Below are 14305 nucleotides of genomic sequence, written 5' to 3'. Positions count from 1 at the left end.
AAATTGCAACCTGCTTAATAAATACTAAGTAGGGCAAGTCATTCATCTACAACTTATGTTGTGAACCGACCTATTAGTACATAGGTTGGTTTGCAAATTAAAATACTAATTGCAAAGATCTGTGCACAATTTGTGACTGCTTTTTGCGCCAGTTTTATAATTATGTGGTCCCTTTATCTTTGTGACCAAGTAGCATGTTGTTTAGTCTCATTCTTACTTGTTAAAGCTATCCATCTACTTCACAGAAAAAAACATTTTATTCTTACTTCCCACATTTTATACCGATTTTGTTTACTTACCATTATAAAGTATATGGTAGAATACTCTGTTAAATTTCACTTATATGTTATTGCAGCATGCTGAGAGCGGTAGGGGGTGTTAAATGCCTTCTCAGCTTAACAAGGCTTACTTGTCAACAAGCACGTGTGGTTCATAGGGGCAGGCAAAGTGTATGGCTGAATGCGGTGGCATAGTAACCACACACAAACAATGTAATATACATTCTTAGCGTTGATTCTGCAAAGGTGCGACATTTCTTGTTGTATACCATAGTTGGCAGGAACTGAAATTTTATTTTTATTGATAGAGGGATGATACGGAAGGCTCTGTGAAAGAACTGCTGCAAAGAGGAGATAACCTCCAACAGAGGCTCACAGACGAGAAAAAACGTGAAGAAATAAAGACAAAGCAACATCTGTTGAAATCCAAACATAATGCTCTCATGGTAAGTCGTCTCAGCTATAAAACCGCGTTTAAAATCCCTTATGTTTAGTTTCCCGTTGAGAACCAATGAGTGACATTTTGGTGCATAAGGGTTTCACACATTCAACCCCGTTGACTTGGAAAATCAAAAAGGTATTTCGTATAAGAACTAGTTTTGCAGACATATCCGATGAATCGAGTCAGTGCCACGCGACTAAATGCAGAAAATCTCGTGCTTACAAATTGAATCATTTATGAAAACATTCTGTGCAGTGCTGATTATAAATGTGCATACCCCTAATCAGTTTGAGTTGGCTTGGTATCTCTGACTGTCTCCGAGACTCCCTTCCCTCCATTCATTTTATTGAACTTAATAATTTCTTTCACAAATGATGTTAGTTGCTCCCATGTACCTGCCTATTTGCTTTAAAGAATGCCAGTTAATGAAGCTGCCTGTAGAGGGTTCTACTAATGAACCAAGTTATCTTTTTTTCTCCTGCAAAACTGTGATATGTCAGAGTTGCATTCGCCAAACCACCCGCACGCATTTAAGGACTGTATTATTTGCATTGGTCTGTTGTCATGTGTATGAAATGTTTGTTGTATGTATAATGGGCTATTCCAATACAAAATGTTATTGTAATGTTGCAGTACGTATTTTGCTCTTCTGTACGACAATTTCAATTGTAAATATGAAGGGACAGAGCATGGGCTAAGTAGTAAATAAACGGTGATCACATCCATTCAATGAGGTGTTCACGCATGTAAGTGAACGTTCTCTTAAGTTGGGTCAGTACTGGCATTTTTGTTTAGCTTTGATAGTGTATTTTCATCAAGCGTGCCTTGCTGACTGTGGGTGGAAGGCATATCTTACAGTTCACCCTGCAGCCAATGTTTCCTGCCTCCCTTTCACCCTGACAGTTTTTTTCACAATGCTGACTAGCAGTAAATATGTTCAGAATTGTTCATTTCCTTCCTTTTGAACCTTCGGATATACTGCAGACGATTCTCATATTAATGCACGAAAAATATTAACCTTTTCAACATCACGAAGAACCATGAGTAACACAAATATTTACAAAACTACTAAATGGAGTTACACCAAGCCAAGGAAGGAACCTATTCTGAGCAAGACACCAACTCCGTGCAAATTTGGAGCAATTTTGTTAAGCATTTTTTTGTGCAGTTGAGAACAAAATCTAGTGGGGCTCTAAATGGGAAACAATATATTTGGACAATACCCACACACTTGGAACTGAAGAGACATAGCTGAATGGAGTGCTGTTAAATTGTGTGCAAAATGTGATATTATTATTAACATGCTGTCATTTATATTGTCTAACCTTCTCTCAGGCATAACAACTGAACATGTATTTATCTGTGGAGAAATAGAAGAGAAAGTTTAGTGTTAATATTCTTATCTTATCTATTCTCGTCATAGGATTTGAGAACGCAAAGAAGAAAAAAGGCTTTAGAAATTTCCCACCAATGGTATCAGTATAAGAGGCAGGCTGATGACCTCTTGAAATATTTGGATGACATTGAGAAAAAAATTGCTAGTCTTCCAGATCCCAAAGAAGAACAGAAATTAAAGGTAGCACCTTATTTATGAAGATTACTACATTTGTCAGAATATTCATACTTCGAGTGACTGAAATACGTTTAAAGTATGTGTGTATGCACAATTACAATAATACACTTTTGTTCTTGACATGTTAAATAGGAAAGGTGTTGTTTTTACTTATTTATATTGTAGTACTACACAGATAAGTGTTTTGAAAACCAATGTGTGCCTACATTTAATTAATTAAATGCAAAAGAAGTGCCATCTGAAAGGAAACTGATTTCAGAACTTTATTGCAATAATTCCTTACAGTGTAGTTCACATGCTTCATAAATACATAGCATCTTTACAGACCCGCATTGCCTACAAATACTATGTAAATGAGAACAAGTATGTTTTAAATATGGCCACAGAAAGCAAAACATATTTTGAATCAGGGCAATGCTTAACATTGGCTTGGGGTCAGGAATTTCTTACTTTTGGATGAGAAAGGTAATTGGATTATGTTTTTAATTTAAGGGGATGAACGTAACCCACAAGCAGTACTGTGTCACCAAATGATATTAATCCGAATATGACAAGCTTTCTTAGAAATATGCAGCATTTTAGATGCCCTAGTATGTACGTATATGGTGTCAGTTTACTCCAGTAATTTAGGATATTCTGTTTGCTATGTTAAGTGAGCCTGCTATGTACACAATGCACTTCAATATTTTAAGATGTCTAAGCACACATATTGGCTTCAATATGTAGTTATTGTATAGTATTAAATAAAAACACTTTACATTAAGGAGCCCCAAACACCATTAAGTTGAATTACATACTAAAAAGTTAAACAATATGGTACGATCAGACTTGTTCAGACTGCTCCATAAAAAAATAACTTATCCCTCTTTTTTATAAAACATACAAAAATCAAGGAAAACAATCAAAATGTATTTATGCTAAGTCCTGTTCCAGTGTAAAGCACACGGCATAGTAAAATTGACTACAAAAAAATAATGTCTGCCATTGCAAACATCCCTTAGAGCCATAGGTAAGGCCCTAACTTTAGCACTGCTGATCGGCAGCAGCTGCAAATGCTCAGACTCACTTTGCATCTAATTGTTCTGCCTAAGTCCTTAAGATGTGTCCAGGCAGGGAGAGGGAAACATTCCTATTGTAACTACCACCATCTGTGAATCCACAGTTTGAAAATTCAAAAAGTCAGACAACTATCAGTTGAAAATCTATATGCATGCTAAAATAGTATTCATAATAGCTACCAGAAGAGAGTGATTTATTGATGTACTAATGGAATCATAGAAGAAACCGTTCACTAGCCCACATAAAGTAGCAGAGGTCAATACATCAAACATCTAATTTACTGCTATGACTGAGCAGAATAAACAGCCAAACGAATAATCAGAACATTGACCTTTGGATCAGATCAACAACCCATAGTTTTTTACATGAAGCGCAACATACTAAGCGAGTCAGACTGCTTTGCATAAAAGAATTCTTCGAAAGTTGTCTAGCCACAGAAATTTGCACTTGAATGGCATGCATCCAGTACGACTCCTATGCAGAACAGCACACACTGGGAGACTGCACCTTGGTGCAAGGCAGCCTTTTCAGTGCACCAGCACAGTGATTGCCAGCAGCTACAGACCATTTTAGTAGTTATGAATCTACACTAATTTCCTCCTCGTGCACAATGTGTTGCATTGCACTACATATGTCTAAGACAATTAGCATCCTACCTGTCTATTATTGGAATTTAGGGATACTGTAACCTTGTATTGTACTCCTTTGGCCTACTGTTGTGTTGTTTTGCTTGATATCTCTGTACCTATATGTAGGAGTCAATATTTTTCCAAATTCCTAATTAATACTATTAATATGGGTAAAGCAACTGCTGCATAAAATGCTTTAGTATTTCTCTTTCCACCAAACATCAGCACTTGGTAGGGAAATAACTTACTAATTTATCAAAATGAACTTAAATGTAACTGCCATACAAAGTAAAGGTAGGTCTCAATCACTTCTCTTAAGAATTTGTGATGTACATTTATATCGACAGTTTGAAATATATTTTTAAAGATGAACAAACCTGCCCCACCACATAAACAACATGCGTTATATTGGTTTGAGGAGAGCTAAGGTGTTTTCTTTTGCTTGTAGCATAAATTGTGGTTGATAAAAGGAATCTTTTTCATGTTATTTGTTTCTGGATTGTTGTGCTTCAGGCAGAGTTATGCACCCCACTCATTTGTTGAAATTGGCAGTTCAATTGTCATTTCTAAATGTAGTTGCACCCTTTAGTTGGTTGATCTAATGTACACACAAGTGCAAATTTTACATTGTGGACCTTAGGGCTAACTTAGTGACCATTCTCTTCGTGGATTGGATCAAAATGTAATGAATCCTAAACATTGTAAAACATTATGCTTTGGTGACTTTATGGGACATCAGATGTTAAGTTACATCTAATTTTAGACATACATTACTGGAAATGAAAAGCACATGCCATTTTTTACCAAACTGGTGTGCAATGTATGCAAGTTTGATTTCTCCCTGTTCACAAAAGGGGGACAAATTAGAGCTGACTTAACAAGCATGTCAATCAGATTTCTGAGTTTTTCAAGCATTGCTATCCAATAGGATTTGCTTGTGTGTGACATTACATATTCTGGAATGAATTACCCAATAGGAAACAATAACATATAGTCTATAGTTGAGCAACATATTTTAAACCATTCAGCTGTGAGTATTTGAAAAAAACGATGAAATGACAAACACTTAGAGCCTGATTTAGGTCTTGACGGAGGGAAACCCTCCATCACAAACATGATATCCTGTCAAAAGTATTACAATCCCATTATCTCCTATGGGAGTAGTAATACAGTGGGCTGGATATCCGTCATATTTTTTGACAGACTATTCCCTCCGCCAAGACCTGAAACAGGCCCAAAATCTTAAATAAAAGAATCCAACTAATTGAGCATTAAAGACCTTTACCCTAACATTTCAGATTGCATGAAATTAGAATCACTTATCTGTCATAACTTGAAATGACACAGCTGGATCTATCATCATTCATGATCTTAAATGTTTTGGTTATTTCTTTTTATCTTGTACCTCAGTCAAGTTTAATGTTATTAGTGCAGTTTTTTCATCTATGGTTCAGTAACACAATACCAAAAAATAATGAATTTTATATTTATTAGATAGACGTTTCTTAGAATTATTTCTGACAATTACTATTTAATCCTCTACATACATGGATAACCTTGACAAGAGCAATAGTTGCTCTAATGTTTAAATTATGATAATATTACCTATAACACTGAGCAAGATTTTCAAAATATAAAACAAGCTACTGGACATCAGACATTTTTGTCTTATTTCCATTCTAATATATATTTTTATACCTGGAGTGGGTTAAGGGCCTGAATTAGAGTTTGACAGAGGGGTACTCCATCACAGACATGATGGTTATCCTGTTGACCACATTCAAGTGCATTGGCATATAATGCACATGTAATAAATGGGGCAGACAGCATATCCGCCATGTTTGGGACTAAGTATCCATCTGCTAAACTCAAAGTCATGCCCTAATTATTGTTATAGCCAGAAAAAATTAATCATTCTCTCTTTTAAAAAAAAAAGGTCTTCTCAAATCCCTTTGTACTCATTGTCCTCGAGCAGAACCACTACTTGACCTTCTAAAATGGCTTTTTGCTGACAAGAAAATGTATAACTAGTGGGGAACCACTGATGATTATACTTTTTTGTGGATACAAACTTTGTTATGGTGACTAGCCCTTGGTGCCACCAGTCCCTTGGTGCCATTTAGTTGATGACACCGTCTGGTGACCATACAGGTAGCCTGTTTACTGAAGGCGCTAGCTTCTATTTGTGTTGGCAAACTTCTCAATACTGTGTTCAATGTAGCTAAGATTGTGCCATCGACCTTCTAGCTGTTTGTTCTTGTCCTATTTATCCTTCAAAATATTCTAACATCACAGTCTCTTTTAGGAAATTGAATCTGTGCCTCATGTATCAAATACATAAGATCTTCACTCTGGTAATTGGTGCTGCAAGTGAAATTTTGGGCTTCATTTGATCAAAGGCACATTTTCTTTCTCTGGCTGTCCATGGTGTAGCTTATATGTCTCCACTAACTCCCCAGTTCAGAGGCATGTATTTTCTTCCTATACTGCTTCCCCATTGTCCAACTTTAGTATTCGTGTCACTGGAAATAGCATATCTTGTGCATTTCTGGCATTTATTTTGTAGATATATGAATTCATTTGTAAATTGTTTGAAGACTTCTATCACAGTACATCTTGACAGCTGGAACGTTAATTACTGATGGTTGATCAGAAAGGCAGAACCTTTAGACTACTCTAGATCTTCTCCATCCATCTTTTTTTTAGTGAAACGTTACCAAGTTGCCATTTGACCTACAATGAGGAAAACAAAAAAGTGATGAATGGATGGACTGCTTTAATTAATCTCAGCCATTGGTAAATTACTCAGGGCTGCATTCCAGTCCATCATTCCTTTTTGTCCCCATGCTACCTAAGACTGGAGACAGCCATATCCAAATCAACCCTGATCTATGCTCCAGCCCAAACTGCCAAGTCCGGTCCCTTTGAAGCAGAACACAAGTTAGCAGATCACAACTTATATAAGTTGTAAATTCAGATCAAAGTGTTTCTTCGAGGGCCCCATATTTTGTTGTGTTTGTGAGGACAGCTACAAGCTTCATGACTTCATTTCCAAAGTGTTGTAATTTTTTCACCATTCACCCACCCACCTACAGTAAGGGAATTAATGGCTCTCCAGTGTTGTGTGATGTCTCGTCTGGCTAGAATCAAACCTTAGAGAACCAGGGTTTTTGCATATAAGTTGCCACCTATATTTTTGAGTCTGTACAGGAGGGTTAGTTTCAGATCAACTAGACTAGAATTGGCCAGCTTACGAGCATTTTCACCTCCTTTCAGAATTCTTGAATAATCATACACTTCTATTGAGAATGAACATTCCACATTTGGTCACATCAAAGAACAATCTTGTCCCATTTAAAAAAAGCTGTTCTTAGTATGGTAAACTCTGTGTAGGTGCTTAAAGTGGATCAATCAAGATTATCAACGGAGAGGATGTGGTGTAATGGGGTGCTCTGCCAAAATCAAAGCTGAAGGGAGCTGGAGGGAGCAAGGTTTGAGATTCGGCTCACCATCATGTGATTCTGAGAAAATCACCTTATCCTGCTGTGCCTAAAAATTCAGCACCTTGAGACCCTCACGGGTGATTTGCTGCGCTTTACAAATCCTGAATGTATATAAGAACAGGTTGAGATTGCAACTGCCTGTAATGATGTAAGGGTATCCTTACAGTCCTCATCTGGAATACCTCTCCCACTTTTACCCATTTGTCCTGTAATGCAACTAAGGTCTGAGATGTTAATCATATGGGATTTTCATTTCATTTCATCTCACTCATCATGAGGTTTGCTTTGCAGGAATTACATTTCTCAATTCCCCTGTTTACTTAAATAGGGCATAAGGTCATGGCGCAATTTAGAGAATCTGAAAAGTTGTTTTTGTGAATAGTGAAGTCACTATGTCAGTATGCAAACTAGGGAAGTCCCGTTGGACAGAGCACAATTTTCAGCTATGGGATGGCTATGAGATCCCATTCTTTGGAACCCGTGAGCCTATGCTACCAGAGGTAATCAAGTTCCTGCCCACAACTAAGTTTCCCTTGTTAGCATACTTCCTCTTTGGCTTGCCCAAAGGAAATGCTTTCAAATATTGACCACCACTTTAGTATCATTGGGATGCTCAGTGGGTCTGCTCTCACGTAGTGTTGGCATGAGATATCACCCCAGCCACTCTCACTCTGTATGTTATGCCGGGTAATCTGTGTCACTGGGACTGAATAGATTTGATGCATGGTAATATGAGGCAAGGTGTAGTATCCCTATCACAAAATCATATGGCCATTGTTATTTTAAGAGTGCCCCCTCCCATGTGAAGCTCATGAACAGCAAGTTAAGGGTACAGAAAATGGTAGAAGAAACTTTGTAAAGATAGTTTTGAAGGTCATATCATAATTTGGTTAGGAATATCATTTTTGATATTGTGACCTTACCCATTAGAAATAATGGAATTGGCCTAGCTGCCTAGGTCCTTTGGTAATGATTCTATAAGAGGTGGGCATGTTCCCAACTCATGTCTAAGTAGTGGAGTTAGCCACAAACACCCCCAAGTGTGAAATGTCACTTTTAGCCTTATTGTTGGTCCCCAAAGCACATTCTCTGATGAACAATGGATCAAGTTTATAAAACATTTTGCCTGTTGACCCATAAACCTCTCTAAACCAAACCGCTCCATTGCCCCAAAAAGAGGCTTACCGAAATACAATAGTTGATCATCTGCATATAGGAAGACCCAATCTTCAATAACTTCCCCTCACTAAAACCCATGGATTACATCAGCGTTCCTCCTGGGTCAGGCTAGGGCAAAGAGTAATGGAGAGACTAAGCTTGAGCCTCAAACAATGTGAAAGGAAGGGGTCAACACCCCATTCACGTGTTTCCTGTGTGAGGTATTTGGATAAGGGAGACAAATAGATGGTATAAGCCAGGGACCAAATACCATCTTGGAAAGTCAAAGAGTTTGTCCCACCCCACTGATTTAAATGCTTTTCAAAGTCAACCATCAGCAACACCAATGGTCAGACTGACAAGAGAATAGAGGGCAAGGCATTATTGAGGTGCTTTATGTTATATCTAGTGGAGCATGCTGGATAAAGCTACTATGGTCTATGTGGAACAAAGACTGAACGCATTGGAACAATTGTTTCACAAAGGATTTTGCAAAGACCTTGGTTTTCACATCAGTCAATTTTATAGGCTTGTAGGATGCACACTGCTCTGCTGTTTTGCCTGTTTTTAGTAGAACTGTAATAATTGCCTCCCTCTGGTCTGGCAGAGAAATCCAAACTTGAGTTGCCAGGAGGAACAAAGCACATAAGAATGGGAGGATGCTTGAGGTGAGGTGCTTAAACCATTCAACTGGGAATTAATTGGGTCCTGGGGTCTTGCCCAAGGCAAGTTGGGAAAAGGCCTCAGTTGTTTTTTCTATAGTTACTCCTGGTCTAGTTGATCAGACTCCCACCTTATCAGTGAGGCTAGTGGAATACCATTGAAAACTCCAGATCCACAGTGTTCATAAATGTTTGGTGGATATATAGATGGGAATATTATGAGGAAAGTGTTTCAGCCATGCTGTGGCAATGAGCAAGGTCTTAATCCAATTTTTAGCGTATCTCTTGAACATGACAAGATGGATTTTCCCTTTGACACAGCCAATGTAAATGATCCCACCTTTGTCTTCATTGTCATAGATATGCCTCTGAGACGTATACCAGTTTTGCTTTGTTTCTCCAAAGCAGAGTGACAGTCAGAATCATGAGAGCTTCTATATTCCCAGTAAGGTTGAGGGCAGGTAAGGGGCACCTTCCTGCACAAAAACAAACCTGAGATTTACTCTTTCTATGTGTGCATTCTCAGCACAAATTAGAAAGTGGAAAAAACAAGGAGAAATAAGGATATTTTCCTTGTTGCGCCTCTTCTGGGGAGGTGTAAGTTTTTGGCAATCCCCTGGTTTACAGGCTTTTGCAAATCTGGGGTTGTGTCAAAATACATGGGTTTTGAGTAGTAACACCCACAGCAGCATCCATGGAACTCCTCTCTTGCGCAGAGTAAGGCAACACAGCAATTAGTCCAGCCTTGCCTTACTCAATATCTATGAGGCCAATCAAAGCTTCCAAGGCAGCTTTGCGTGGCATCATAGATATGAATTCAAGGTTTGCGCCACCGTTGGGTCATAAAAAGTGATGCAACAGTGGTGCCAGGGGCTCATAATTATGCCCCTCAATCTCCAAGAGTTTTTTCTTCAGAAGTGAAATTCCTACTTGACTCTCCACCTCACCAAAGGATTGAAGGCATCCTATAGTGTGACTTGAGAGTAGAGTCATCACAAGATGGTTTCAAAGTAAGAGTTAGCCTCTACCTTGAGAAATGAAGAGAAAGCCTCATCTCTGAGCCACCAGGCATTAATCATCCATTTTCTCTATTTTGAGGCCTGCCACTGACCGCAGGAAAATATCACTGGCACACGGTCTGAGATGCCTTCCAGATTAAGGGCGATTCTTTTGTGGGAAGGAAAGCGTAGTCTAACTTTAAAACTGATTTTTAGGCACTGAAGCAGCATTTGTAGCCTTCAGCATTGGGATAAAGCAGCTTCCATATATCAACCAAGCACATTAAGTTAGCAAGTCTCAGACAAAGGCATGTCCCCTCTGATGGCCAACCTTGTGCAACATCTGTTCCTCCCACGGTCAATGATCCAATTGAAGTAATTTGCCATGATGAGGATTTCCAGTGGAATGATGAGTATGATCTGTGACAGTGTTGTGAGGAAGGTAGTAGTTACCAGAGAAGGTGCATTTACTTTGAGAGACATGATAGGGTGGTCCACTGAATATCAAACAGTATTGTTCTTGGGTCTCTCATATCATTGTGCGTATGTGTAGGGGAAAATTCTGACAAAAGAGTATTGCTACATCCCTGGACCTGCTGGTGAACCGTACATGAAGTACATCGGTAAACCCATCTCAGCCAAGGAAAGGGAACTGTGATCCAGGCAAATAGGTTTCCTGAAATAGAATGATGTTGGAGAATAGTGTTTGGCAACCGTGAGCACCTGTCCCTGTTTAATTTTATTACTCAAGCCTTTGATGTTTCACGTTAAAATATGGAGGCGGCTAGCTTCCTTCATAACAATTCACAGCAATCTGGGTAGTGAATGTTAGGAGAGATCACATGTCTAAGTTCATGCTGTTATCTGTAATAAAGGCCAACTAAAATGTTGGGTCTTGGAGAAAGCCTTCTGGATAATTGATTACCAATCCAAAATCTCCACATCCCCCCTAATGTATAATTTGAATATGAAGCATCTATTGCCTATCCTCTCGTGGGCCCCCAGTTGCCTAACTTGGAGGACCACAATGATCATAATCCTCCAAGTGGAATCTAAGTTAACTGTGTGGGACATAACTCAAACCCTTTACTTTAGGACTTCACAGACAGAGAAAATCGCATTACAAAATGAAAAGCAGCAAAAAGAGATTATTAAAAATAACCCACAAATGATGCATGTGGGCTCATTTAGCACATAAAACGTAGGGTCAATGGGTGTGAATCCCACTTGGAAAATAGTGACAGAGCTAGGCAGGGGCAACTAGGCCAATGAAGTCTGTATGTCAGTTTAGCCCAGCAAGAACAGTAAAGAATTCTAATATGCATTAACAGAGTTAGGTGTTTTTTTGACATTTATGGAAAATTATGCACAATTTTGAGATCTTACCTGAAATTCTGATCCATCATTTAAGCCTATATTTGAGCATAAATGCATCTCATTTTTTTACATAAGGAAAAAAGCATGAAAAACACAAGTGGCAGGAGAAACAGCCTCACATGTTCTGGCATACAAGTTAAGCTCAATTACTTGCTATGACATTTTTCCACAAATGGCCTGTCATTTTGCAATGTGCTCTAGTGGCGTAATTTCAGGAATTTCACGTAACAAGCATAACACGAAATTTCCAAAGTTATGCGAATTACACTAGCATAATTTATATTTTGCCTAGGACTAGTACATATCTTTCACTGGATTTTATCCTGATCCTTTCAGTTGAAAATCATAGCAATCATTGAGTGGAGTGGAGTCTCACAAGAGGGGAAAGGGAGTCGATTCCGTCAGAGTAAGCACAAGCAGAGCTACTCCAGTGGGACAATTTTTATCGGTTGTTCAATAAATAGTTCCATATGTGCCACTTGTACACCCTCAGGTAATCCCATAAAGTGCAGGATGTTGCATTTGTTGGATCATTCTGCGTCTTCCACATGCTCCTTACAGGTACTGGATTACTTAAAGAGGTGGTTTACACTTTCACAGTTGCTTCAAGATTTAAGATGCAGCCTTCCACCTTAGTGATCCTTTCAACTACATTTTGAAGGTCTTGACTTATCAGTGAACTACTAGACCAACCTCTTCAGTCTTCATCTCCAGAACCTTTGATAACTATACCTTGCCTAGAGAGCTGTGTCAGTGTAAGAGGATGGACCAATGGTTAGGTTGTTTTGATTTGGCATGGGTAGTCCTGCCACTCAGATGCTCTCAGCAGCACCTTTTGAGATTTTTTAAAGATTGCCTTGCTGGACAATGTGTGCTGGATTATCTTTTGCCATGCAGGGACATTTGGGCAAGGTGGGTACCTGGCTGGCAGAGCGAATGTCACATGACCGAAAGACATTTTCATCACCACTTTCCACCTTCACTGTTTGATCCATGGATGACAAGCCACCTTCTTGTTAAGGTCCACTTTGCAGGTGGAGGCTTCTTGCTCTGAGGTATTGTGGTACCTATAGGAAGGCTTAGTTCATTTACAGCAAGCAATTGCACACCAGGTAGTGCATGCCCACCCAGGCCACACAATTCTCTATCTGTCAACTCCAGTACATCTCAGCTTAGGGGTTCACTTCCAAGCGGAAGCCATAACAGGCCATCCAGTGATTTCTTTCTCTATGCCTGGGCCTGGACCTGGACCTAATTGCCCGGATCAATTAAATTAATTCTACACAGCTCGCAGCTCTCAGAAATGTCAGTCTGCTTTTGGCCCATGGGACTGCAAGCTGTCAGTACAACATGGAACTCTGATTAAATAACAGACATACTACAAAGAGCCAGCTTTCTTGTGGCTCACAAGCTGGTAGGAGAGTCACCCAATCACCGCTAGAAGAAGGATGGTTGAGGCTGAAGTAGGTGTGATGTGGATCCTCCCTGATGTTCAGCCATTTTGATTTCAAAGTCCCATGCTTTGAAGGTGCTTCTTAACTACTAGTATGAGGGATTTTAGGTCTTCTTGACTTTGATGTATGAGCATGCAAAAATTAATGAAATACATTTTTGAAGCACGGTGACTGAGTCCCGCAAAGCATCAAGGCTGGTCACAATGGCTGCTTCAAGCAAAGCCTCCAGGCGTTGGACTGAGAAACAAAGCAGGACTGCCAGTTAAACACCACGGAATAAAAACGTTTTTAAGAGTGCCTTAAAAATACTTTTCTTAAGAATAGAATGGAGATAGTTTGGTAAAAAATTCTGAGCGTAGGTGCTAGAAAGGAAAATTATCTGCCTCCTGCTCTGGCATTGTGCTCTTGATGTATACATAATAGATTTTGATTGGCAAAGCACAGAGCCCTTTAACGTTTTCTTGAATATAGTGTGGTCCATTTCTATGAAATACCCTGTGGGTAATCATCAGCACTTTAAATTTAATACTCAACTTGATGGGCAACCAGCACAATTGTTTCAGACATTTTTGAATAGGCTGTCTTTTAGAAATTTGTGAAACAAGGTGACCCACTGCATCCTGAACTTGCTGCAGCCAGTTTACCAGCTTCTGTGGGACTCCCAGGTTGAGCACATTCACATAATCCAATGTAGATATAACTAAAGCATGAACAATGTCTTTCTGGGTAGCCAGTGGGACATATTTCTAGGCCTTCTTGAGGGATTTAAGAAGGAAAAAACAAGTGGTGGCAGTAGCCTTACATGTGATTTAAATGATAGTGACATATCCAATTGAACCCAGAGATTCTTAGCAATTGGGGTCGAGGAGCGGAAAGTCCCAAGCTCCATAGGCCATAGTCCTGTAGTGTCTGAAGGGGAAGATGTACCAAAGTCTACAATTTACGATTATTTCAAGTGTAACTTTAAATAGCTGATGTACACCCATCTGGCCACTGCAGAGAGACATCCCTAGATGTTACCCACCATGTCATCAAGCTGTTAGAAGGACAGCATACTCTGTGTATCGTCTGCATATGAGATGATGGTAAATACCCAATATTGTGTAAAGGGGCAGGTTGGGTCATATAAATGTTACACGAGCCCTGGGTACCCACAACTCATTTCTCTGAAC

The 14305-nt window shown here is 39.2% G+C and overlaps 1 protein-coding gene across 4 annotated transcripts in view; it reads left to right on the top strand.

The window, feature by feature from the left end:
* Positions 1–14305, top strand: part of DMD (dystrophin) — a 6960831-nt gene that overhangs the window by 2519390 nt on the left and 4427136 nt on the right. For all 4 annotated transcript variants that reach the window (XM_069204753.1, XM_069204754.1, XM_069204752.1 and 1 more), the window contains 2 exons: positions 587–724; positions 2144–2296. In XM_069204753.1, coding sequence (XP_069060854.1) covers positions 587–724; positions 2144–2296 — 291 coding nt within the window. The remainder of the gene's footprint in view (positions 1–586; positions 725–2143; positions 2297–14305) is intronic.

This window comes from Pleurodeles waltl, chromosome 8 (genome assembly GCF_031143425.1).
Source record: "Pleurodeles waltl isolate 20211129_DDA chromosome 8, aPleWal1.hap1.20221129, whole genome shotgun sequence".
In the NCBI taxonomy this organism is placed as follows: Eukaryota; Metazoa; Chordata; class Amphibia; order Caudata; family Salamandridae; genus Pleurodeles; species Pleurodeles waltl.
Note: the sequence above shows the minus strand (reverse complement) of the source record. Positions and strands in the feature narration are given on the sequence as shown.